Raw genomic sequence first — 26,428 nt, 5'->3', positions numbered from 1 at the left:
AGATAAAAGGTTTACCACAGTTTTAAAAGTGTTGCATTGACTTTGGGTGTAAGAAACAAAGCTCACACACCTCAATAATTGCAGTCCGAGACAAAATCTGAATCAGCAGTGTCCTTTATTTTACACTTGCAAGTGGGTGAGATGTCCAGTGCCTCTTAGGTAGAGGACATACACACACCAAATTCAATTCATACACAACATTTATATGATTTGATTTCTATTGTTTTACACTGCTCCCTCCCCTGTTTACATCCTCCACTTCCCTAAGACCGGCCCCCATTACCCCTGTTTATCTCTTGCCTTATCCGGCCTTGTCTGTGACAAAATGCTTATTCCTGGCCTCACAAGGCTGTTTGACCTCATCCTGCTGTAGGTCATTGTTAGGCATATTCTTTCTTCATCATTATGTACCCCCTTCATCTGTGCCTTTCCCGAGGCTGTTCTGATCCCTATAACCCTTTTAATTGGGGTTTGTTCCTGTGTTTTTGTAAAAGTGGGAAGCAGATGTTTATACCTACTGTTTGCACAGGCGTATCTAGCTTAACTTCATCCCCTCACAACATCTTATCTATTTGCCCGTAATGTCTACCTTCTGACATGCAGTTTTAGCTAATACAAAAACAATTACATATTTCCTCCACATCGTTTCCATTCTTGTTGACTCAGCTCTTGGCTAAAACAATTACACACTGGTGTGAGTCCATTTTACTTTGTAAAATGGAATTGCAGAATTGCAGAAGTAACATTAATTTACCTATATCCCACATTGGGAAACCCCAGTCACGAAAGATGCAATTCTACAAATTAATACATGTTTCCTGTCTCTCTTTCAGATTATCAACTTCCCTCTTCTCTCTTTCTCTCTTTCCCTCTTTCTCCCAATCTCCTTTTCTTCCTCTTCTCTCTCTTTTTCCCTCTATTCCTTGCTTCCTAACCTCTTACTTCCAGAATTCTTTGCACCATTGACATCCCATCTTCCTTCATGCCTCCCAATGGTTGTCTGACCCAATGCAACTGCCTCCACATGTCTAGATTCTTTCAATTGCAGCAAGACAATGTGCCATAATATTTTCAGTTTTCTCAGATTCCATCTGCTAACATGGAACATAAACATGTATGGCTCTCATCTACCTGACTTGCTCTCTTTGTCTCTGGGTTTTAGGACCCAACTTGGAGGAGCCACAGTTTCATCTTGCTAAGCCCTAGGTCAACCAATTCCTTTACCTTTTTTCTCTTTCCTATCTAAAAGTCAAGTCCTCACTGAACTATCTTGGCTCTGATGTTCTCAAAACCTGAAGCTTAACATTGTTTCCCTTGTATTAAAAATCCTTCAGTTATCTCTAACACTATAACATCCCTCAACCCACAAATCCACACTAAACTCTTTTGCTCTTTTCGTTCCACTCTCAAATTGTCCCAATATTAGCAGTTGTGCCACACTTTAGAATTTTTCCCTAAATCCATCAAGATCTCCATTTTACTCTTTTCCCATATTAAAACTTCATTACCCACACTTTTGATAACCTTTCCTAACACCTTTTTAAGCTTGGCACCATTTAAAAAAAAATTGTGTTTTAATTTTGTACATTGGGAATACCAGTCGCTGCATGACATTTAAGTATATCATGAAAGAACAGTTTTTGAATACATTTCTACTTATGTGGTTTCTGCTTTAACACAATTTAATACCACTTTGAGGTGGAATATAAGAGGCAGAGGTGAGTAATAAAAAGCTGCTGGTCCAAAAGGAAATTAATATTATCCTTTTCCTCTACACCAAGAGTGAATGACTTCCTGATCAGAAGATGTTATATCCTAACTGCTGTTTATATTGAAATTAGTCCCTGCTGGTTAAAGCATTTCTGGTAAACACTCCAGTAAATGTGTGAGGAGGCAATGTTCTATCTCAGAGGGAAGGAAACTGGAGACCAGTCCTGCCTCACATAAGTCCAGGCTAATTCACAAACTCTCTCCACTGGAAATAAAAGGGCCTTCAGTAAATTTAATCACATTTCCAAACCTTTTAGACTCAGCATTAATTTCTCCATAAGTTATTCAGAAGTAATAGTGAAAGTAGACATTTTTTTTATAATAAAGGTGAGCACTTCATAATTCAAAGGGAGCATGGAAATGTTACTTATTCTTCATCAATAATACAGTCTGTTGTCTGTGCATTACAGGATATACTTTGTGCATATTAATGACATTTGTATTATGATTCAGTTATTCACACATTTGTGGTGACATTAACTCAATTACTATGAATTCTTTTAACACAGTTTCCCTTCACAACCATCTGATGGATTTCTAAAGCCAAGACACAGTAAAGCTATATATAAACAAATGTGATTTTTAAGCACCTTACACAGTGCTGAACTCTTGATCACTGGTATGTTTGAACTCATAGTATTTACATTCTAATTTTAAATTGTTGTGTATGCATTTACTCATGATCTTACTACATCATTAAACCATAAATAAAATAAAGACAAACCAGAAGATAATAATCAGAGAGTTCTTTCAATGATATTGCAATCTTCAGACTGTATAATTGTCGTCCACTTGAAATTGCTAAAGATGGTGCTTTGAAGAGTAAATGGTAAAACATGCTCTTAAATGTATAATGGCATTTTCTAGACCAATCTAACATTTTGACGTAGCAGTGGGTACATGAACTTTTTTTAAGTGTCACCACAGTATCTTTGCTCTTTCTCAACTGTACGAACAACCTTGTGTCTTCTCATTAGCTTCATTCTTATTTCAGTTACCTTGTCATCTTTCACCAAGTCCTGAAGTAGTTGAATATCCACCTGCAAACGAACCTGGGAATACAGATTGTTGGTCTGTCAGTTACTTAGAACATTGTTCTTCAGCACAGGAGTTAATCTCTGAAGGGTTTCTCCTGCTTTGCTATTGGATCATTGCAGGTTAGTTCACCTTTATAAATTGCTTTTCAGATGAAATTATGATGGCAAAGCAGGAGAAACTCGAAGGAAGTTTACCATTTTGCAAATGGTATGGACTTTAGTAAGGCGTTCAACAAGGTTCCCCATGGGAGACTGATTAGGAAGGTTAGATCTCACGGAATATAGGAAGAACTAGCCATTTGGATACAGAACTGGTTCAAAGGTAGAAGACAGAGGGTGGTGGTGGAGGGTTGTTTTTCAGATTGGAGGCCTGTGACTAGTGGAGTGCCACAAGGATCGGTGCTGGGCCCTCTACGTTTTGTCATTTACGTAAATGATTTGGATGTGAGCATAAGAGGTACAGTTAGTAAGTTTGCAGATGACACCAAAATTGGAAGTGTAGTGGACAGTGAAGAGGGTTACCTCAGATTACAACAGGATCAGGACCAGATGGGCCAATGGGCTGAGAAGTGGCAGATGAAGTTTAATTCAGATAAATGCGAGGTGCTGCATTTTGGGAAAGTAAATCTTAGCAGGACATACACTTAAAGAGCACAATGTCAGCATATTGCTAATGCATTGGAGTAGTCATCATGTGGCCCAGTCAGTGAAATAGATATTTTTCAGTGCACTTCCCTAGGGAAAAGAATTCTTCCCTGTACACTGTGGGTAATGGGAACTGATATCAATGTGAGATGTTTAATGATAGATCTGGAACTTGTTGAATTATCAACATTCTTACCAAATGTGTTTGGAGGATTAAAAATTAAAACAAATGAGAGATTACACAGGACTGGAAATTGGAGTGGCAAATTCAAAGTCAAAGTCAATCTTCTCAAGGGTAACTAAGGATGGGCAATAAATGCTAGCCCAGGCAGTGACCCCCATGTCCCACAAGCAAAATAAACAAAACGTCATGTACACCCAGAGAAATAAAGGGCAGAATTTTCCAAGCCATCCCAGAGCCTTTGAGGGTGGGGTCGTGTGATTGGATATGGGGCAATATTTCAGATGCCTGATTCCAGGTTAAATTTGGTATTCACTTTTCAGAACCTTTCAAGTAGGACAACTATCCCAAACCTGATGGTCAGGAATGTCTTCTGTTTTATCAGCATTCTGCGAGTATTCAGTAACACCCAGCCTGTTGGAATTATATTCATGGATGGAGCTTGTTGGGGAAAAATAGGAAGCAACTTTATTCATAGACGAAGTATGCCTGATGGGATAACTCCTTTCAAGTTCTGGTGAGTGAAAACTTCTTCAGTAACTTTGCTCTTTCATGACCATGCTGTCTCTTTGTATGAATACTGAAGGAATAATGCCTGACTGTGTACACCAGCTCAAGAGAAGTCTCAGTTATATGTTGTCTTCTTTACATTTCTTAAGCACAAGGCCTTTGTGTGGAGCCACAGAAATTGGGGTGATTCTAAATGAATATTTTGCATCAGTACTTACCGTGGAAAAGGATATGGAAGATATAGACTGTCGGGAAATAGATGGTGACATCTTGCAAAATGTCCAGATTACAGAGGAGGAAGTGCTGGATGTCTTGAAACAGTTAAAGGTGGATACATCCCCAGGACCTGATCAGGTGTACCCTAGAACTCTGTGGGAAGCTAGAGAAGTGATTGCTGGACCTCTTGCTGAGATATTTGTGTCATCGATAGTCACAGGTGAGGTGCCGGAAGACTGGAGGTTGGCTAACGTGGTGCCACTGTTTAAGAAGGGCGGTAAAGACAAGCCAAGGAACTATAGACTGGTGAGCCTGACCTTGGTGGTGGGTAAGTTGTTGGAGGGAATCCTGAGGGACAGGATGTATACGTTTTTGGAAAGGCAAGGACTGATTAGGGATAGTCAACAAGGCTTTATGTGTGGGAAATCATGTCTCACAAACTTGATCGAGTTTTTTGAAGAAGTAACAAAGAAGACTAATGAGGGCAGAGCAGTAGATGTGATCTATATGGACTTTAGTAAGGCGTTCAACAAGGTTCCCCATGGGAGACTGATTAGGAAGGTTAGATCTCACGGAATATAGGAAGAACTAGCCATTTGGATACAGAACTGGTTCAAAGGTAGAAGACAGAGGGTGGTGGTGGAGGGTTGTTTTTCAGATTGGAGGCCTGTGACTAGTGGAGTGCCACAAGGATCGGTGCTGGGCCCTCTACGTTTTGTCATTTACGTAAATGATTTGGATGTGAGCATAAGAGGTACAGTTAGTAAGTTTGCAGATGACACCAAAATTGGAAGTGTAGTGGACAGTGAAGAGGGTTACCTCAGATTACAACAGGATCAGGACCAGATGGGCCAATGGGCTGAGAAGTGGCAGATGAAGTTTAATTCAGATAAATGCGAGGTGCTGCATTTTGGGAAAGTAAATCTTAGCAGGACATACACTTAATGGTAAGGTCCTAGGGAGTGTTGCTGAACAAAGAAATCTTGGAGTGCAGGTTCATAGCTCCTTGAAAGTGGAGTCGCAGGTAGATAAGATAGTGAAGAAGGCATGGATAGAATGAATAGACAAAGTCTTTTCCCTGGGATCGGGAAGTCCAGAACTAGAGGGTATAGGTTTAGGGTGAGAGGAGAAAGATATAAAAGAGACCTAAGGGGCAAACTTTTCACACAGAGGGTGGTACGGGTATGAAATGAGCTGCCAGAGCAAGTGGTGGAGGCTGGTACAATTGCAACATTTAAGAGGCATTTGGATGGGTATATGAATAGGAAGGGTTTGGAGGGATATGGGCCGGGTGCTGGCAGGTGGGACTAGATTGGGTTGGGATATCTGGTTGGCATGGATGGGTTGGACTGAAGGGTCTGTTTCCATGCTGTACATCTCTATGACTCTATGTCTATAATGCAAGTGGTGAAATCTGACTGGACAAAAGGTCTGCCCTAACTGATGCCAGCAAAACAGAATGACTGAGGCAAATGGGGATTTACTCTAAAAGGGGCTCACCTCAGAAGAAGGTGGTTAGGTAGGAAACAAAGGTAAAGAATGGAACTTACATGGTATTTGTTGTTATGGTACTTGTAGGACCCTGACCTTTAGTGAGAGGAAACTGATGCTGACAGGGACCCACAGTGATAGAGGAATAGTGAACAGGAAAGCTGTTAGCTCCGTACTTAGAAGGAAAAGCCAATGGAATCATTAGATATGCTCTATATGGAGTAAAAGATATGGCGTAAAACAGAGCTGGTGAATTGAACACACACTAGTATAAGGCTAAGCCTGGGCATGTGAATCTATGTGGAAGTGGGATTGGGCAATATTAAGAATATCAAGCGAGATAGTGAAAGGGCCAATTATCAAAGGGAGGTTGAACATTAGGACAGTGGAGATGTCAGAGGAGGGAAGAAGGCCATGTACAGTGATGAGGAGAATTTCCATCTATCAGAGGATTGTGCATCTTTGGAACTCTCTGCCTCAGAAGGCAGTGGACGTAGGAGCATTGAAAGTTTTAGATCAGGGTAAATGGCAATGTAGAATTTGGAACATAAGAACTAGTAATTTCTCCTCATCTCTGTTTTAAATCTGCTGACCCATTGTCCTAAAACTATGATCTCTTTTTCTAGATCTCCCCAAAGCAGGAAATGTCCCCCCTATGTTTACTTTGTCAATCCCTTTTAACACTTACATAAGTACCTCAAATAGATCTACTCTCATTCTCCTAAACTCTAGAGAGTACAGGCCTAAACTACTTAAGCTTTCTTCCTGAGACAAATCCCTCATCTCTGGAGTCAATCTAGTGAACCTCCTCTGAACTGACTCCAATGCAATTGTATCCCTCCTCAATACGGGGACCTAGGTGTACACAATTCTCCAGGCACTGTGTCAGTATTGCCTTGTACAGTTACAGAACACACTTCCTCACTTTTATAGCCTATTCCTTTAGCAATAAACATCAAAATTCCATTTATCTTCCTTAGTACCTGCTGTACTTGCAAACTAGCTTTCTGTGATTCATGTATAAGGACTCCAAGATCCCTCTGCACTGAAGCACACTGAAGTTTCTCACCTGTGAGATAATAAGTTGTCTTTCAATTCCTCTGACCATAATAGCTAATCTCACACTTATCCAGATCATGAGTTCCCTGCGTGATGTTTGCCAACTTATCACAGCAGCTATACCAGCACTGCTGAGGTTAAGGGAAAGGAGGAGGCAAAGAAGGAGGAATGCATGTTGCCAGCAAGATCAGATACATATGGTTTAGAGTACAGGAGTGCAGATGATCAAAAAATTCCCAAAGAGGTGAACCAGAGTCTTCAAGCACTGTCGAGTAGTGTACCAAAATAAAGTCTATCAAAAGATAGGTGAAAGGCAGTGCTGGAGATATCTTCACATGACTAGGGAGACCATCACCTGTGTTTGCCACTTATTGCAGGCAGCTGTAAAACAAGGTGGATTAGGAGACAGTGTTATGCCTCTGGCACTGAAGATCACAGTGACATTGAACTTTCTAGAGACTGGCTCCTTACAAACCTCAACTGGGATATGTGTGGCATCCCCCACCTGTCAGCCTGTAACTGGGTTTAGTTCTCTGATATCCTTTTCAGTACCTCAGAATTGTTAAGGTACAGAAAGAGGCCCTTTGGGCATCAGCTAGTTGATCATGTTGGCTTTGTGCCAACCCCGTGTTTTTCTTTTGTCTGTAACCCTGCCCGTTGTTCCTATTTAATAATCACCTAAAGTCCTCATGAATGCCTCAATTGATGTTACTTCCCCAACATTTCCATTCAGTGTGTTCAGGGCCTTAACATCTCGCTGTGTAAAAAAAATGTTTTTCCAACCTTGTGTTTACTTCTTTCCTTTAAATCTTTAACACTTTCAATATATGTCCTCTGGTTCACAATCCTTTTTAAGGATTGGAACAATGTCTCCTTACTTACTGTATCCAACCCCCTCCAAGTTTTGAAAATTTCTATGAGATCTGCTCCTAACCTTGTCCTTGCCAAGGGAAACAATTCTGCATTCTTGAATCTATCTTGAATTGAATTTTTTCATCTTTGGAACTATTCTTGTAAACCACTTCCACATTCTCTCTAATGTGATCACATCTTTCCAAAAGTGTGGGTCCCAAAACTGTACATAATAATCCAGCCATGATTCAATTCATATTCTATATAACTTCAGTAGATCCTCCTCTCTTCTTCTTGTATTTTATGCTGATATTGATAAAGTCCAGGAAACGTTTCTTTCGGCCGAGTGGCTATATTGGATCCTTCTAAGATATATTGGATGAACAGGTGGCTGAAGGTATATTGCATAGGCAGTGATTTCTGATTCCTGGGTCATTGGGACCAGTACAAAGAGATGACAAACTAATTAAGTACTTTAGTTCGATTTTCACAAATACAAAATAACGTTCCAAAAGTATGAGGGCAGAGCCTAACAGAAGGAATTGAAAGAAATTAATATTAATAGGGAAGTACTGTTGGGGAAACTAATCGGATTGAAGGCAGATAAATCCCAGGGGCCTGATAACCTCCCCCCCCCCCCCAACATACTTAAGGAAGTGTCCCTAGAAAAAGCAAATTCTCTCATTGTCAAACTTCCAAAATTCTGTGCTTTTGGAACAGTTCCTCTGGATTGGAAGGCAGCAAATGTAACCCCACTATTTAAGAAGGGATGCATAGAGAAAACAGAATTACACACCAGTTAGCTTGAAACCACGAGTGGGAAAAATGCTAAAGTCCATTATAAAAGGTGTAACAACTGAGCACTTGGAAGATGGTGACAAGACAGAGTCAGCATGAATTTATGAAGGGGAGGTCATGCTTGACACATTTGCTGGAGATTTTGTTGAGGATGTAACCAGCAGAGTGGTTATGGGGGAGGCACTGTTGTTGTTATATGGATTTTCAGAAGGCTTTTGACTAGGTCCCAGATAAAAGAATAGCATGCAAAACTAAAGTATGTAATTCTGTTTTCTCTATGCATCCCTTCTTAAAGTGCTTGGGATTGGAGATGGCGCACTGAAATGGATTAAGAACTAGTTGGCAGGCAGGAAACAAAGAGTGGGAATAAACAGGTCTTTTTCTGAGTGGCAGCCAGTAACTGGTAGGAATCGGTGCTTGGACTTCAGGTATTCTTAATATATGTTACTGAATTAGATGTAGTAATTATGCACCACATCTCCAGATGTGCAGACAACACAAAGCTGGGTGGGAGGGTATGCTGTGAGGACAATGAAAAGAAGCTTCAGTGATTTGAACAAGTTGAGTGAGTGGGCAAATACAAGGCAGATGTAGTATAATGGAGATAAATGTGAGATTATCTACTTAGCAAAAACAGGCAGTCATTATTTGAATGGAAATAGATTGGGAATTGGGAAGATGCAATGAGGCATGGATGCCTTTGTACACTAGTCACTGAAAGTAAGCACACAGGTGCAACAGGCAGTAAAGAAAACAAAAGATAAGTATATGATTTGAGGATTTGAGCACAAGAGAAGGGATGTCTTGCTGCAACTGTATGGGACATTGGTCACACCGAGAATGATATGTGCAGTTTTAGTTTTCTCATCTGAGGAAGAATGTTCTGGCTTGAAGGGGAGCGCAAAGAAGGTTCAGCTGATTTTTGGAATGTCAGGTCCAAATATGTGGTTCGGAGTTTAGAAAATGAGGGGGGATCTTATAGAATCCTATAAAATTTTAACAGGATTAAACATAACATATGCAAGAAGAATGTTCTAAATGACTGGTTAGCCCAGAACCAGGGGTCACACTCTAAGGATAAGGGGTAACTCTTTTAGAGCTGAAATGAGAAGAAATATCTTCACCCAGAGAGGGTGAGCGTATGGAATTCCTTTACCCAGAGAGAGGGAGCCTGTGGAAATCCTCCAACCAGAGAGGGGGAGCCTGTGGAATGTCTTCACCCAGAGAGGGGGAGCCTGTGCAATGTCTTCACCCAGAGAGGGGGAGCCTGTGGAATTCCTTCACACAGAGAGGGGGAGCCTGTGGAATTCCTTCACCCAGAGAGGGGGAGCCTGTGGAATGTCTTCACACAGAGAGGGGGAGCCTGTGGAATGTCTTCACCCAGAGAGGGGGAGCTTATGGAATGTCTTCACCCAGAGAGGGGGAGCCTGTGGAATTCCTTCACACAGAAAGGGGGAGCCTGTGGAATTCCTTCACCCAGAGAGAGGGAGCCTGTGGAAATCCTTCTCACAAAAAGGGTGAGCCTGTGGAATGTCTTCACCCAGAGAGAGGGAGCCTGTGGAATGTCTTCACCCAGAGAGAGGGAACATGTGGAATGTCTTCACCCAGAGAGAGCGAGCCAGTGGTAAGTCTTCACCCGGAGAGGGGGAGCCTGTGGAATGTCTTCACCAAGAGCAGGTGAGCCTGTGGAAAGTCTTCACCCAGAGAGAGGGAACCTGTGGAACGTCTTCACCCAGAGAGGGGAAGCCTGTGCAATTCCTTCACCCAAAGAGGGTGAGCCTGTGGAATGTCTTCATCCAGAGAGGGGGAGCTTGTGGAATGTCTTCACCCAGAGAGGGGGAACCTGTGCAATTCCTTCACCCAGAGAGGGGGAACCTGTGCAGTGTCTTCATACAGAGACGGTGAGCCTGTGGAATGTCTTCACCCAGAGAGGGGGAGCCTGTGGAATTCCTTCACCCAGAGAGAGAGGGAGCCTGTAGAATGTCTTCATCCAGAGAGAGGGAGCCTGTGGAATGTCTTCACCCAGAGAGGGTGAGCCTGTGGAATGTCTTCACCCAGAGAGAGGAAGCCTGTGAAAATGTCTTCACCCAGAGACGGGAAGCCTGTGGAATGTTTTCACCCAGAGACGGGAAGCCTGTGGAATGTCTTCACCCAGAGAGAGAGGGAGCATGTGGAATGTCTTCACCCAGAGACAGAGATCCTGTGGAATGTATTCACCCAGAGAGGGGGAGTCTGTGGAATGTCTTCACCCAGAGAGAGGGAGCCTGTGGAATGTCTTCACCCAGAGAGGGTGAGCCTGTGGAACGTCTTCACCCAGAGAGGGGGAGCTTGTGGAATGTCTTCACCCAGAGAGGGGAAGCTTGTGGAATGTCTTCACCCAGAGAGGGTGAGCCTGTGGAACGTCTTCACCCAGAGAGGGTGAGCCTGTGGAACGTCTTCACCCAGAGAGGGAGAGCCTGTGGAATGACTTCACCCAAAGAGGGTGAGCCTGTGGAACGTCTTCACCCAGAGAGGGAGAGCCTGTGGAATGACTTCACCCAAAGAGGGTGAGCCTGTGGAATGTCTTCATCCAGAGAGAGGGTGAACCTGTGGAATGTCTTCACCCAGAGAGGGGGAGCCTGTGGAATGTCTTCACCCAGAGAGGGGGAGCCTGTGGAATGTCTTCACCCAGTGAGGGGGAGCCTGTGGAATGTCTTCACCCAGAGAGGGGGAGCCTGTGGAATTCCTTCACCCAGAGAGGGGGAGCCTGTGGAATGTCTACACCCAGAGAGAGGGAGCCTGTGGAATGTTTTCACCCGGAGAGAGGGAGCTTATGGAATGTCTTCAACCAGAGCTGGTGAGCCAGTGGAATGTTTTCACCCAGAGAGGGTGAGCCTGTGGAACGTCTTCACCCATAGAGAGGGAGCCTGTGGAATTCCTTCATCCAGAAAGGGGGAGTTGTGGAATTCCTTCACCCAGAGAGAGGGCACTTCTGGAATGTCTTCACCCAGAGAGGGGAGCCTGTGGAATGTCTTCACCCAGAGAGAGGGGGCGCCTGTGGAATGTCTTCACCCAGAGAGAGGGAGCCTGTGGAATGTCTTCACCCAGAGATAGGGGGAGCCTGTGGAATGTCTTCACCCAGAGAGAGGGGGAGCCTGTGGAATATCTTCACCCAGAGAAAGGGGGAACCTGTGGAATGTCTTCACCCAGAGAGAGGGGGAGCCTGTGGAATTCCTTCACTCAAAGAGGGTGAGCCTGTGGAATGTCTTCACCCAGAGAGGGTGAGCCTGTGGAATGTCTTCACCCAGAGAGAGGGGGAGCCTGTGGAATGTCTTCACTCAAAGAGGGTGAGCCTGTGGAATTCTTTCACCCAGAGAGGGGGAACCTGTGGAATGTCTTCACCCAGAGATAGGGGGAGCCTGTGGAATGTCTTCACCCAGAGAGAGGGGGAGCCTGTGGAATGTCTTCACCCAGAGAGGGGGAACCTGTGGAATGTCTTCACCCAGAGATAGGGGGAGCCTGTGGAATGTCTTCACCCAGAGAGTGGGGGAGCCTGTGGAATGTCTTCACCCAGAGAGAGGGGGAGCCTGTGGAATGTCTTCACCCAGAGAGAGGGGGAGCCTGTGGAATGTCTTCACCCAGAGAGAGGGGGAGCCTGTGGAATGTCTTCACCCAGAGATAGGGGGAGCCTGTGGAATGTCTTCACCCAGAGAGGGGGAACCTGTGGAATGACTTCCCCCAGAGAGAGGGAACCTGTGGAATGTCTTCCCCCAGAGAGAGGGGGAGCCTATGAAATTCCTTCACCCAGAGAGAGAGGGAGCCTGTGGGATGTCTTCACCCAGAGAGAGGGAACCTGTGGAATGTCTTCCCCCAGAGAGAGGGGGAGCCTATGAAATTCCTTCACCCAGAGAGAGAGGGAGCCTGTGGGATGTCTTCACCCAGAGAGAGGGAGCCTGTGAAATTCCTTCACCCAGAGGGAGGGGGTGTCTGTGGAATTCCTTCACCCAGAGAGAGGGGGAGCGTGTGGAATTCCTTCACCCAGAGAGAGGGGGAACCTGTGGAATGTCTTCCCCCAGAGAGAGGGAACCTGTGGAATGTCTTCCCCCAGAGAGAGGGGGAGCCTATGAAATTCCTTCACCCAGAGAGAGGGGGAGCCTGTGGAATGTGTTCACCCAGAGAGAGGGAGCCTGTGGAAGTTTCAACCATGAACACAGGTGATATAAAAAAATTGATGTTTTCAAGAAAAAGTTAGGTATGGTTCTTAGAGCTAAAGAGATTGAAAGATATGGGAAGAAAGTAGTAACAGTTGGATAATCAGCCATGATCAGCTTGAATAGTGGAACAGGCTTGAAGGTTTGAATGACTGGCTCTATCCATAATTTCTGTATGCAACAGGACTGATATTTCATTTCTCCATGGTGCCCTGCCAAACCTTGAAGTTTACTAGTAATTTAGTTTAACTTTATTTGCCTTAATTATCTTTAGCTTTCCTTTTACACTATTTACTATATACAGGTACGAGAGATGAGTAGAAAATGTAATTCATGACCCTTACCACAAATCAGCTCCCTCTCCTGTGCATATACATTCGTACGTTTCCTGTTGTGGTTTAGAAAGTTTTAGCTGTTTAAAATTTAATCGAGTTGAAGCACTACCTCTAATTGCAGCTGCGTTTGTTCTTCTCCACCTTTTCAAAGAGTTTGGGCCCCGGCATTTGTTTCTTTCATTTTTATATTGTTTGGTTTTGGTTGCACATCAGCAGGATAGGCAGTTAATGTTCCTCCACTACAAGCTTCTCCAGTTGTGGGAAAAAAAAAATTCTCACTTAAACCATTAATTACAAGAACTCTTGTACTTGTTAAGCACTTTCACATTAAGAGTCAATATATTCCTTTTTTGTAGCTTCTCCATCTACATTTTCTCCCCTAAAAAACCACAGGTGGGAAATTCCTGGGTCTGCACCCAGTAGCTTTGATCACCTGGGCACAATGAATATTGAAGTGTTGCTTGAGTCAGTGAATATTTGCAGGCAACTTGATCCGAAAGTGTTTTATAGCTGTGCCTGATCACCTCTCACTCCATATTCATACACAAGGATTTTCCAGCAGATGTTTCTTACTAACACAAAGCATTAATGGGAATTTTTGTTGGTTTTCCCCTTTCTAATCCAGTGACAATAATGTCATCTGACTCAGTGCAGAAGTATTCAAGCTTAAAATCTTACATAGAACAATTCACTAATAGAACTTTTCTATCGAAAAAACTATTTAACCTACTGCATCTGAGTTGATGCTTTGTAAAAGCAGTCCTGAATAACCACTTCTACTCTTAATCTCTTCTACACTTTTTCTCCTTCACATATTGATCCAATTTTCCCTTTGAGTGCCTCAAGCACATTCTACGTAAAAGTACACATGCAGTAATAGCATCTATTTTCGTGACTGTCTTGGTGGTTTTTTTACCATTTTTAGTGCTCCTTTCAAGATGCCACAGATCATGTTGGAGTACAATAAACAGGAATGCTTCTCAGGTATTTCCACATAGCCCAAGAGTGGATTCTTTTCTAGAAACAGCGAGCAATCATCTCCAGCTTGGCTCCAGAAGGTCACCCGAGGGGTCACTCCAAGGTACATCTTGAAAGCAACCTGAGAACCACAAAACATAGTAACTGTTATATTGCCTTGTACCACATTGACCTGGCATGATCATAAATGTCGTTATAGTAAACATTCCACAATGGGCACATTTGGTTACAAGCTTGGTCTTCTCTTTTGCCTGTTTTTTTAAACCTTTCACCTTCCTCTTCTGTATAATGGTTACTCTAATCCAAAAGAACTATTGTCCCTTTAAGATGCATACATGTCCTGCTATTTGACAATCTTAAAGAGACCACACATTGCAAAGAGAAATGAGGTGGACAAAGACCCTGTTATAACGAAAATGTGACAACATAAGTGGATAGTACATTTTTTTACAGAAAGTGTTAGTGGCGAAAAATAAAAACAATCTCCTTATCATGTGTAAATTCTGACATGTGGAGATGAAATGTCTCTGAGGTGCAGCCCCAGCAGAAACATGGTAATGGTGTCTGCTCATAATTATTGACACCAACCCATTTGCAGTATGTTATCCTGGACATGGACTCAATCGACCTCGTAGTCTATGTGACAACTCTCTGGATGTGCCTAATGATGTCTTGACAGCCCTGATTTATGGAATTCTTGAGGGAATTCATGGAAATAGTCACGTCTGCAGGTCTAGAAGAAATAGTCACCTTTAGAACCTTTTTTGATGTCTCATTACTACAAAAGTCAACACACAAAGACCTTGGAGCATTATACCTTTATGAAATAAGGTTCAATGTCAGACTGGACAATGTGAAAAATGACGCAACACCGGGTTATCGTCCAACAGGTTTATTTGAAAGTACAAGCTTTCAGAGCGCAGTACCTTCACCAGGTAGCTAATGGAGATCTGGTGTTGTGTGATTTTTAACTTTGTCCACCTCAGTCCAACACTGGCACGTCCACATCAGGGACACTGAAAAAAGACACTGAAGAATGAAGTACAATAGAGCTAGACTCAAAAGAAAGGATAAAGGCAATTTTTAAAAATGATTTTGTCCAAATTAACAGGGCAGACATGGTTACTGGATATTGATGAAAGTAAGATATCTTCAAATATAAGTTGCAGTGGCAGATAAAATAAATATTTTCCATGAAGCAAGTAATAGGATGATTCAAGGCATTAAATTTCCTTTACAAATTGAAAGATTACAACTAAACTGGCACTGAATAGGAATGCATGATCACAGCTAATGTTATTACTGGATGAGTGAGGTCCCAGACTGAAAGTTGATTTGATTCTTAAACATTTAATATGGTGATCTTTCATAAACATAAACATACAATGTTACAGATTTGGCTTTAACAATAAAATAGAAGTTTATTACACATAAGAAATGAAGATAAAAGAGAACAAACCAAGCTATTTATGTATTACACAATTTATCAGACCTTGAAATGTACAGCAGAACAATATCACCAATGATATCAGTTTACTATAATCAAAGCCTCTACAGGGAGCAAATTCCTTTCTCTGTTTCATATATAGAGAGAGCTTGATACCATTTTCTTTCATTACTTACACAACTTTGCTTAATCTTTCTTATCTTTGAGAATTGCTTTATGATTCGGTAAAAACCTTTGGTAAGTCATGTCAATAGTTTTCTGGAAGGTAGAATATCATGCTATATAACTTTCTCAGCACCTCTGCATTCTCCAATCTTATTACTTTTGAATTTTTAATTTCTGATTCATCCTCCAAATATCCTGAACTTTTTATTTCACTCACTACTTAGAACCATAGAATCCCTACAGTATAAAAAGAGGCCATTCAGCCCATCAAGTCTGAAGTGACCCTCTGAAGAGCATCCCACCCACTCCCAACACTCCCACTGTAACCTTATATTTTACCCTGGCTAATCTACATTCCTGGACACAATAGGACAATTTACCGCACCAATCCACCTAACCTGCACACATTTGCTCAGTGGGAAGAAACTGAAACATCCAACAGCATGTGCAAAATCCAAAGAGACAGTCACCCACAGCTGAGATCCAACCTGGGTCCCTGGTGCTGTAAGGCAGCAGTGCTAGTCACTGTGCCACTGCTCTGGCCTACTACTTTCACTATCATAAATACACTTTTTTCTGGTCTGTCCTCTCTATTAAAATAATCCCATTAATATGTTAACATGATACGCATGCTGATTATTTCTCTAGTCTGGAGTACATACATGACAAGTTTTTGATTTCCGACTTACATCACATATGGTAAATTTAAGGTGAACAAGACTGAAGATAACTATCAACATTATATAAAATGCAGTGGGACGATTAGAATGAAAATTTTAAAAGGTACATGAAAAGGGTCCAACATAAAAAGAACAGGTGAGTGTTTGACAGAATGATAAACTTGATATAGCACAGATGGCTGCCCTTCAACCTACCATGATATATTGGCTCTCTGAAGGAACAGTTCATACAGTGCCTTTCATCTGCCTTCTCCAATTGCCTTGCACTTTCCTGCATTTCAGATAATAATCCAATTCTCTCCTGAATGGTTCGATTGAACCTGTCTCCAGCACTCTCTGATCAGAGCTTTCTAGATCTTAATCACTTGCGGTATGTAAAGGTTTCTCCTTAGGTCTCCAGTACCTCCTTTGTGAATAAATCTATGCCCTCTTGTTCTGCCAATTTGTCCACCAGCAGGAACAATGTTTTAAATTATATTTAGGAAGTAAGAATTTAAAAAGATAGTGGAATATACTGAGATAAATAAGAGAGCCTAATTGCAGAAGGTGTAGTTTATGTAGAGATATTAAATTAATACTTATTTTTATTGTTTCATTGCCAATGGAACTCATTAAGATGTTCTGAAATATATACACATGTACTGTTGCTCTTTATTTTCTTGCTGGAAAATGTACATTTACAATTAGCAACTGTGGAAAGATTGGATTATAATGGCCCTAGCTTGTTGCAAATTAAAAAAAAATGTTTTGTGAAATGGTGTTCCAGTATTAATCAGTATCTTCAAAACAGAAAATAAAATGCAACATCGGAAAAGAATCAGAGAAATTATAAAGAAGAATGGGGTCATGGTGCCTCACAGGGCCAGGGATCCCGACTCAATTCCAGCCTCAGGCAACTGTCTGTGTGGAGTTTGCCCATTCTCCCTGTATCTGCATTGACTTCTTCCAGGTGCTCTGGTTTCCTTCCACAGTCCCAAGATGTGTAGGTTAGGTGGATTAGCCATGGAAAATGCAGAGTTATAGGGATAGGATGGGATGCTGTTTGGAGAGCCGGTGTGGATCCGATGGGCTGAATGGCCTGCTTCTGCACTGTAGCGATTCTATGATTCTCAAACCTGTATAACGCTGAAAGTCTGTGAGTCATATTCCCAGGATTATGCCCAGCTATTTTCTTCCAGGAGAGAGTACAATGGAACTTGTGGAGTTACATTGACAATGATCAGTGGTAGTTGGCTCTTGTGCTATTTTATGTCTATTTTTGACATTTGCCCATCCAATGTGGCTAGTAACTCTGGTCCTAATCCGCCATACTTGGAAAAAGAGGTTCCCAGGCTGCTCTAGCTCCACTGGTTATATTTATTAGGAGCCACACTTTATCTCATTCAGCATGGGACTCTTCGATTCTGTTCAAGGTCCGAACTGAGCCAAGTGAGTAGGAACTCCCCAACCTAGTAAGTCTCTCCCTGACATCACTGGGCACTGGTTCCACCTTTACAATGGTCACCTGGAAAATCCTGAAAGTGACAGAGTTCTGGTAAAAACTTCCTAAGGAAATTAGGAGCCAAAAGGTTCAAGACCCTAACTCTATCAATAAGGTCTTAAGTTAGCATTTGTTATGGAGTAGACCAAATCCCCTCAAAATATAATAAGAAGATAGCCTACACCATAACTTTTTCTTATTTTAAAGTTAAGTGTAAGGCATTGTGTTCTACATACAATTCAATTGGTCAAACTATGAGGCTTGAAACAAAATATACTTTAATCATACACTATCATTAAAATACAGTCAAGTTCAAAATAAAACAAAAGAATTAGCTTAACTGCAACTCTATTGACATGCTTGACACAATATTATATATTAACTACTACTAATTAACTGTTCCAATATAGTAACATCGCATAAATACACCCTTGGCAAAGGCAAATTCAGAAAAATAGATTGTCTCGCATTCAATTCCAGCAACAGGAAGAGAACCCCAGCTTTTAGCCATAACAGAGAGAGGAATAAGAGCTTCCATATCCAGCTCCAAGACCTCAGCAATTGCTACTGAAGGCTAAAACTTAAAAAACACTCCTGATTCTGTGGGATCTTGACCCCACCCATTCAGGGTGCTTCTGTTGTTCCAACTTTAAATAAAAATCCAAGAACTTTAATGGCTGTGGAGCAGACTACTTGTCACCTCATTTTTTCATTAAAAAACCATGACAAGCTACACTTCTTAAAGTCATAGTATCATCACACATTATTTATTCCACTTATCAGTATTTAGTAGGATCAATGATTTCTGCAGTTGTAATTTTTTACTTTGCATATTATGTAGTAGTCAAAGTACAAGAACTGCATGTTGAATATGAATGCAAATGTACTTTATTGACAAAATTAATTCTTGACTGATTGCACAATTAAATTGAATGCTTTCAACGTCCATTAATATTTGAACTGATCGATGATCACTTCATTGGAATCATAACATCTGCAATGTTTACAGAAATCATTGAAAGCTCAGTCTCTATTTCTTTCTAAATAACTGTCTCAATATTAATAAAGAGGTGGGAAGGCAATGGTCAGGCTATTTTGTGTGTAGAAAATCCAGGAGAATGAGTTTCTCTCAGGTTCTGCTGAATATCGCAATTAGATCTGATTATCCTTTCTTGCCTTTATTTCCCTGTCGATGCCAGCTAGCATGACAGTCTGTCCCACTGTTACGCAAGTAGGCAATAGGGCACGAGGAGGCAAGGGAGAGGCAGGTTGAAAAAGCAGGAGAGATGAAGAATGGTGAGGAGAGGTTGGATACTGAGGGGAGAAGATTGGAATATTGGTAGGCCAGCAAGGAGGTGAAATGTTCATTGGGGTGTTAGATCAGATGGAAGTCAGGATAGAAGTGAGGCAGAAGCATTGGTCAGAGTGGAGCATTTAGAAATTGGGTGCTAATTATCTAAGAGGGGAGGTTGGAGATGGTATGGAGAGATTGGATGTGAAGACAGACAGTTTGAGCAAAATTATTTGAGATGAGTCAAGGCAGAAAGGAAGGAATGGGAGATGATCAGAAGGATAAGGGGAATATTGAAGGCTGTAATTAAAGAATGCAGAGGAGGAAAGAATTGGAAAGATTAGGTGCCTGGCGTCAGGATGGAAAGAGATTGGAAAAGAACAGGATGAGGACTTCCTTTGGCTGGATTAGAGATTGATTGAGAAGGAATAGAGGAACAGTGGAGGGGGAGGGTGGAAATACAATCATTGGGACAAATGTTGATTAACTTGGTGGACCAGGAACACTTATTCCTGCTCCTCCAACTCCACAATATTGATGGTACACCACTTACCACTTTCACGTAGCAGTCTTTACCTCCCCTTAGCTGCTGGGTTTCCCAAAGCTCAGGAAACTCAGTTGAGAATTATTAAATTAAATTAAAATGGAGATACAACTCTAAGGGGTGTAGCCTCAAGCTGGGATGTGTGTTATTAGCACTCCCTACATCCTACCTTGATTACCTCCAATGTGAGCCTAGTTAAAGCTGCTTGGGTTTGAGATTTTTAAAACTTTAACATTAAATTGATCAATTTTTGAGGGTTAAAGCTTACCATCAATATGATCAATATGTCTTACCTTAGCAATTACATCAGCTGTTTCATAAAAATTACGACATTGTGCAATATTTGATCGAGCCAGAAAATCTTCGACCAGCTTCATGCCAATGTTACGCCCCCTTTACAGAAAGCAAACAAAGTTAAAATAAATTTACTCCTAAATTCAAAAGGCAAGAAAAGATATTGCTTTATTAACAGTTAGCAGGAGGAACTCATTATCAGTTGAACCAAATAGCTTAAACAATCTCTGAAGGAAATTAGATAAGTAATTGCGAAAACAAGGACTAGAAAGATATGCTTAAAGTTCAAGATGGGAAAGATATAATGGGAGGAGACCAGTGTGAGATATGCACATCTGTTTGGACAAGCTAAGATAATAGCCTGTTTCATTGCAATACATTTCATATTATCGTAAATAAATCAATAAAATTACAATAAATATTAAGAAGCTACAATTTGTCATGGTTTTATTAGCAATTAATTAATTTGTGATGACTTCCCTGATGATTGACATCCCAAATTCCCTTCTAACAATACTTTCTACTACATTTACTTCAGGTAAAGGAATTTTCTTGGATGAATTGATGATTGGTTGCCATAACCTTAGCAAAAGTATTTTTCTTAATTTGTTTATGAGATGTGGGTATCACTGGATAGGCTAATTTTTATGGTCTGTCCTTAGTTGCCCTGGAGATGGTGAACTATCATCCTGGACTTTTGCAGTCCATGGTGTAGGAACACTCCAAGAGTATGTGTGTTTCCAGGATTTTGACCCAGCGACACTGAAGGAGTAGCAATATATCTCCAAGCCATGATGATGTATGGCTTAGAGGAGAGCTCATATATGGTGGTGTCCCCATGTATCTGCTGCCCTTATCCTTCTGGTTGTATTTAAATATCTGAGGATTCAGGTGAGGATCAGCAAAGATCATTGGCCAAATAACCCATCTGGAAGATTTTTGGAAGAAATTCTGGATGGATTCTTTTTCAACTGCCTCTGCTGCTTCAACCCTTCCCTCTTGCCCATCAAACCAATTCTCTTCTTTTTACCACCAGAGGTTTTAAGTTCAAAGCCAAAAGTTTCAATCTCTCCACCAGAACTGAGAAAAAAGGTCTAGCTAAGGTCACAAATGCCATTCTCTATAATTGTGGCCTGTTATCAATTGTCTTCGTCACAACTTCCTTTTGACTTTTGACATGGTCAGTTTGCCTCTTCTCTGTATAGTTCTGGAAGAACACTCCACTCTTACCTTTTCATTCATATTCAGCCTGAGTCCAACAATGGCTTCAGAGCCCACTGTTATTCATCTGCAGTACTCTATGACATCAACATCCACACGCATCACTACCAACCTCCCTCACTTATCCCAACTTTGCCAATAACACCTATAGTTAAAGACTACTTCTCCTATGTACAGCCTTCAATGAAACACACTTTTCTTCATTGGGAAGACCATTTATTGCTCATCCATCACCAGTGAATTTGATGGCTAAATTGACTTTTAGTTCTCCAGTACCTCTATAAAATTCTTATTCATGTATTTAAATCAATCCATATTTGGATTGTTTCATACTTGTAAATGCTCTTGTCCTACAACAGCACTCCCAACATGGTGACCATGCCTTAGGTTCTGGTTTTTGTTCTACCCTCCCTCTATTGGTGACCATGCCTTCAACCACCAAAGTTTCATTCTCGGAATGTCTTTCTCTAAATAGGTTTGGTAGCTCAGTGGTTAGCACTGCTACCTCACAGCACCAGGGTCCCAGGTTTGATTTCAGCCTTTGGCGGCTCTCTGTGTGGAGTTTGCACATTCTCCCCGTGTTTGTACGGGTTTCCTCTGGGTGCTCCGGTTTCCTCCACAGTCCAAAGATGTACAGGTCACGTGAATTAACCATGTTAAATTGCCTATAGTGTTAGGTGCATTAGTCAGAGGTAAATGGGTTTGAGTGGGTTACTCTTCGGAGGGTCGGTATGGAGTTGTTGGACCGAAGGGTCTGTTTCCACGCTGTAGGGAATCTAATAAATTTCTGTCCCTTTAAAATAATATCTAGATCATTTCTAGTTAACCTGTTCAGAGATGTTCTGGCACACCCCTGTAGCAGGTAGGACTTGAACCCAGGCTTCCTGACTCAGAGGTGAAATGAAATTTATGCTGACACTCCTCTGTCTGTTACTGTTTTGAAGATAGAAGCTATTGCAGGTATTGGGTTAATGCTGCGAATACAACAGGGATATAAAAACACTATGTTGGTACCAAAAACAATTTTTAACCTTACAATTACAATTGTAGGGCAGGGAGTTGCCAACAAATTTACAGCCTAATTTTTCAAATGTTAATGTCTAATTAATAAATAACATTAATGCCTGAGCTCTGCATCCACATAACTATCTTTTTCATAGAATTCCGACAGTGCGGATACAGGCCATTCAGCCCAAAATGTTCACACCAACTGTCCAAAGAGCATCCCTCCAGACCCATCCCCCAATATTTCCCATGGCTAATCCACTTAACTTCCACATCCCTGCATACTGTGGGGCAATTTAGCATGGCCAATCCACATCACCTTCACATCATTGGACTGTGGGAGGAAACCCACATAGACACAGGGAGAACACACAGTCGCCCATGGTTAGAATTGAGCTCAGTTCACCAGTGCTGTGAGGCAGCAGTGCTAACCACTGAGCCGTCATGCTGTCCATCTTAAATGGCTGTTCTTGGAGAAATCTAAAATACTGTATTCAGTGTACAAGATTTCAGCGACTGCAACAAAGCAATCCCCTTAGTGCACCTCAGCTTTCCTCTTCTTAGGAGCCCTGCCAACTTTCCACTTTTGCATGTCTACACATGACGTGCTTTCAGTTTTATCTCTTGCCAGTTGGTTACTAACATGCTGTAATTTACTAGGTCCTGCCAGCTACAGAAAATAACATTAATGACAAGCAGGTGGGTTCAATGTTGTTTAGGTCTGGGCTGTTATCTCTCATTGAGAGGAAAAGATCAGCTTCTAATATTTCCTGTCAATTGCAACACACAGATGTTATATGACTAACGTACGGGAAATTCCTTTTATTACCCAGTAAAACGATATAAACATAAGTTCAATTAGGGGTCTTACTCTCACTGATGATTTACTGCAAATGAAATAACAACAAGGGAAAGGTTAAAACATCCAAAGCTGAGCAATTACAGTTGGTGAAATATTTCCTGAAGACTCAAAAGATATGCTTTATTTTAATTAGAGCTAAAGAAAATTGACATAACAGGAATGAAGGTAGCACAGTTCAGTTTTATCCTGCTGCTATGTTTAAGCATGATGGCTATTATTTCATACAAAATGATATTGGTCTGTACTTGCACCATTATGGAAAGGCTGGAATTCTAAAAATTAATTCATGCAATTTGGACATTATTGGTTAAGCCAGCATTTATTCCACATCCCTATTTGTCCTTGAGAAGGTGATGATGAGCAGCCTTCTTGAATTACTACAGACCAATTGCTGAAGGTGGACATATAATGCCATTAAGGAGGGACTTCTAGGATTCTGACACAGTGAGACTGAAGGAATGGTGATATATTTCCAAGTCAGGACAGTGGTTGACTTGGTGGGGTCTAGCAGGTGGTAGTGCTCCAACATATCTGCTGCACTTGGCCTTCTAGGTGCACATGGTTGTAGATTTGGAAGGTACTGTCTAAGAATTTCTGCATGCATCCTGGGTAGATGGTACACACCTGTGTAACTGAATATCTATGGAGCAGGAAATAGATGTTTAGAGAAGTGATACCAGTCAACTAGGTTGCTTTGAATTGGATGTTGTCAAATGTTGTTGAAGCTGCACTAATCCCGGCAAGTATGGTGCATTCCATCACACTGACTTGTACTTTGTAGATAGTGGAAAGATCTGGGGAGTCAGGAAGTGAGTTGATCACTGCCTTATTGCTGGCCACTGGCCTATCTTGTAGCCACTATGCTCATGTAGTAGTCCAGTTGAGCTTCTGGTCAATGGTAACACCCAGGATTTAGTAGTGGGGGATTCAATGAGGAAAACGCCATTGAATGTCAAGGGACAAGAATTAGATTCTTTCCTGCTGAAGACGACCATTGCCTGATGTATGTGTGGCAAAAATACTACTTGTCATTTTTCAGCATAACTCTGGATAATGTCCAGGTCTTGCTGCATTCGGATGTGAAGTGCTTCAGAATCTGAGTAGTTATGAATGGTGCTGAACAATGTGGAGTAATCAGTGAACATTCCCACTTCTGACCTTATAAGAGAAGCATAGACAGAGAAACAGAAAGAATAGAAGCAGGAGTAGGCCATTCAACTTTTCAAACCTCTGCCATTTAATATTATCTTGGCTTATTGTTCTCACTTTCTGTCTATACCCTTTGAACCCTTTGGCCTTAAGATGTAAATATCTTTATTCATAAAAACAACGAGTGTTTCAGCCTCAACTGCTTTTTTGTGACATAAAATTCTATAGGTTTGCCATCCTTTGAGTGAAGAAGTTTCTCCTATTCTCAGTCCTAAATGGCCGACCTTGTTTCCTTAATCGTGAACCATGATTCTGGTCCGTGATCCTTCCTGCATTTGACCTGTCTTGTCCTATTGGAACTTCATATTTTCCTATGAGATCACCACTCATTCTTTTAAACTTAAATGAAAATATTTCTAATTGATCCAAATTCTGTTCATACATCAGTCCTGCCATCCCAGGAATCAGCTTGGCAAACCTTTATTGCACTCCTTCCACAGACAGAACATCCTTCCTCAAAGAAGGAGATGAAAAAGCACACTATATTCCAGGAGTGGTCTCACCAAGGCCCTGTACAATTACAGCAAGACATCCTTTCTCTTGTGCTCGAATCCTCTCACTAGGAAGGTCAACATAGTATTTAGCTTCAACAACACTTGACAACATCCAATTCAAAGCAACCTATTTGATTGGTATCAACTCTTTAAACATCTACTTCCTGCACCATAGATATTCAGTAACCTAGGTGTGTACCATCTACCCAGGATGCATGCAGAAATTCTTAGACAGTGCTTTCCAAACCTACAACCATGTCCATCTCAAAGGTCAAGCGCAGCAGATACAGTGGAGCACTACCACCTGCAAGACCCCACCAAATTAAACATTGCCCTGACTTGGAAATATATCACCATTCCTTCACTTCCTATCAGCTTTCTTTCAGCAATTGGGGAACAATGGCACCAGGTCTTGTTACACCATTCCCCTTCTCGAATCTACCACTACTCAGGTAATAATTGGCCTTCCTGTTTTTGCCACCAAAGTGGAAAATCTCACATTTAGATACATTAAACTTAATCTGCTATGGATTCACCCACTTTCTCAACTTGCAAAAATCACAGGAAATCATCTCACATCTTCCTTTCAGTTCACCCTCCCAGACAGCTTTGGGTCATATGCAAATTTAAAAATATTTAGTTCTCTCATTACACCGTTAATTTGTTACAGGGCAACTCCCATACCTGCGGAATCATTTTCTGCGGTTTCAATTACCCGCAGTTTCCCGTGGCCCAAACATATAAAAGGGAACGTTCCAGAACCAGGAACCAGGAGGCTTCCGGGTGGGTACGTTTCCCATTTAAATGAATGGGCTCACTCTTACCTAATACTCACCAATTAGAAAGTACACCTGCATTTGATTAGTTACCTCCATTGAGATATTCTTAAGGGTACGAATTCTTACAGATAAACAGAAGATAAGGAAATTAACTATATCATTGGACATGCTTGTATTTGGTAACTGATACAGAAACAAATATTACTATTTTAATAGACCAGTTACCATGTGTTGAATCTTAAGGGTTTTCCTTTGCTACTTTTGAGGTGCATTGAGTGTTTTGAAGAATTCATACTGCAAGGTCGAGTGAGATTTCTCACCATTTCAAACCAAGCATGCCCCATTAATTGCGGTCAATCAGGCTGTATCTGAGGATCAGCAGAGTCGATGTTTCGAGCATAAGCTCTTCATCAGGAATATGGGGGGGCCCAATGGGACTGAGAGGTCAGTGAGAGTGGGGTGGATCTGGGGAGAAAGTAGCTAGGAATGCAATAGATAGATGAAGGTGGGGGGTGATGGTTGATAGGTCGAAGGGAAGGGTGGAGGCGATATGTGGGAAGGAAGATGGACAGGTAGGATAGTTCAAGAGTTGGAGGGTTGGATCTGGGATATTGTGGGGGGAAGGGAGATGAGAAAACTGGTGAAATTGTCATTGACTTCTGTTTGGTTGGAGGCAGAAAGTGAGGTGTTCTTCCTCCAGTCGTCGGGTGGTTAAGAATTGGCGGTGGAGAAGGCCCAGGACTTACATGTCCTTGGCAGAGTGGGATGGAGTTAAAGTGGTCAGCCACAGGGCAGTAGGGTTGTTTAGTATGTCCCAGAGATGTTCTCTGAAATGTTCCATAAATTGGCATCCTGTCTCCCCAGTGTAGAGGAGGCCACATCGAGAGTAACGGAC

At 41.6% G+C, this 26,428-nt stretch overlaps 1 protein-coding gene across 1 annotated transcript in view; it reads right to left on the bottom strand.

Moving 5' to 3' along the window:
* Window positions 1-2,542: 2,542 nt before the first annotated feature.
* Window positions 2,543-26,428, bottom strand: part of LOC140460852 (trafficking protein particle complex subunit 3-like) — a 54,642-nt gene continuing 30,756 nt past the window's right edge. The window contains exons 4-6 of the mRNA XM_072555548.1: window positions 19,963-20,062; window positions 14,001-14,183; window positions 2,543-2,822 (exon numbers count right to left, since the gene is read on the bottom strand). Of these exons, the coding sequence (XP_072411649.1) occupies window positions 2,682-2,822; window positions 14,001-14,183; window positions 19,963-20,062 (424 nt within the window). The 3' untranslated portion in view covers window positions 2,543-2,681. The remainder of the gene's footprint in view (window positions 2,823-14,000; window positions 14,184-19,962; window positions 20,063-26,428) is intronic.

Source organism: Chiloscyllium punctatum, chromosome 3 (genome assembly GCF_047496795.1).
Source record: "Chiloscyllium punctatum isolate Juve2018m chromosome 3, sChiPun1.3, whole genome shotgun sequence".
Lineage (NCBI taxonomy): Eukaryota > Metazoa > Chordata > Chondrichthyes > Orectolobiformes > Hemiscylliidae > Chiloscyllium > Chiloscyllium punctatum.
The sequence above is the reverse complement of the archived record's forward strand: the minus strand, read 5'-3'. Positions and strand labels throughout refer to the sequence as shown.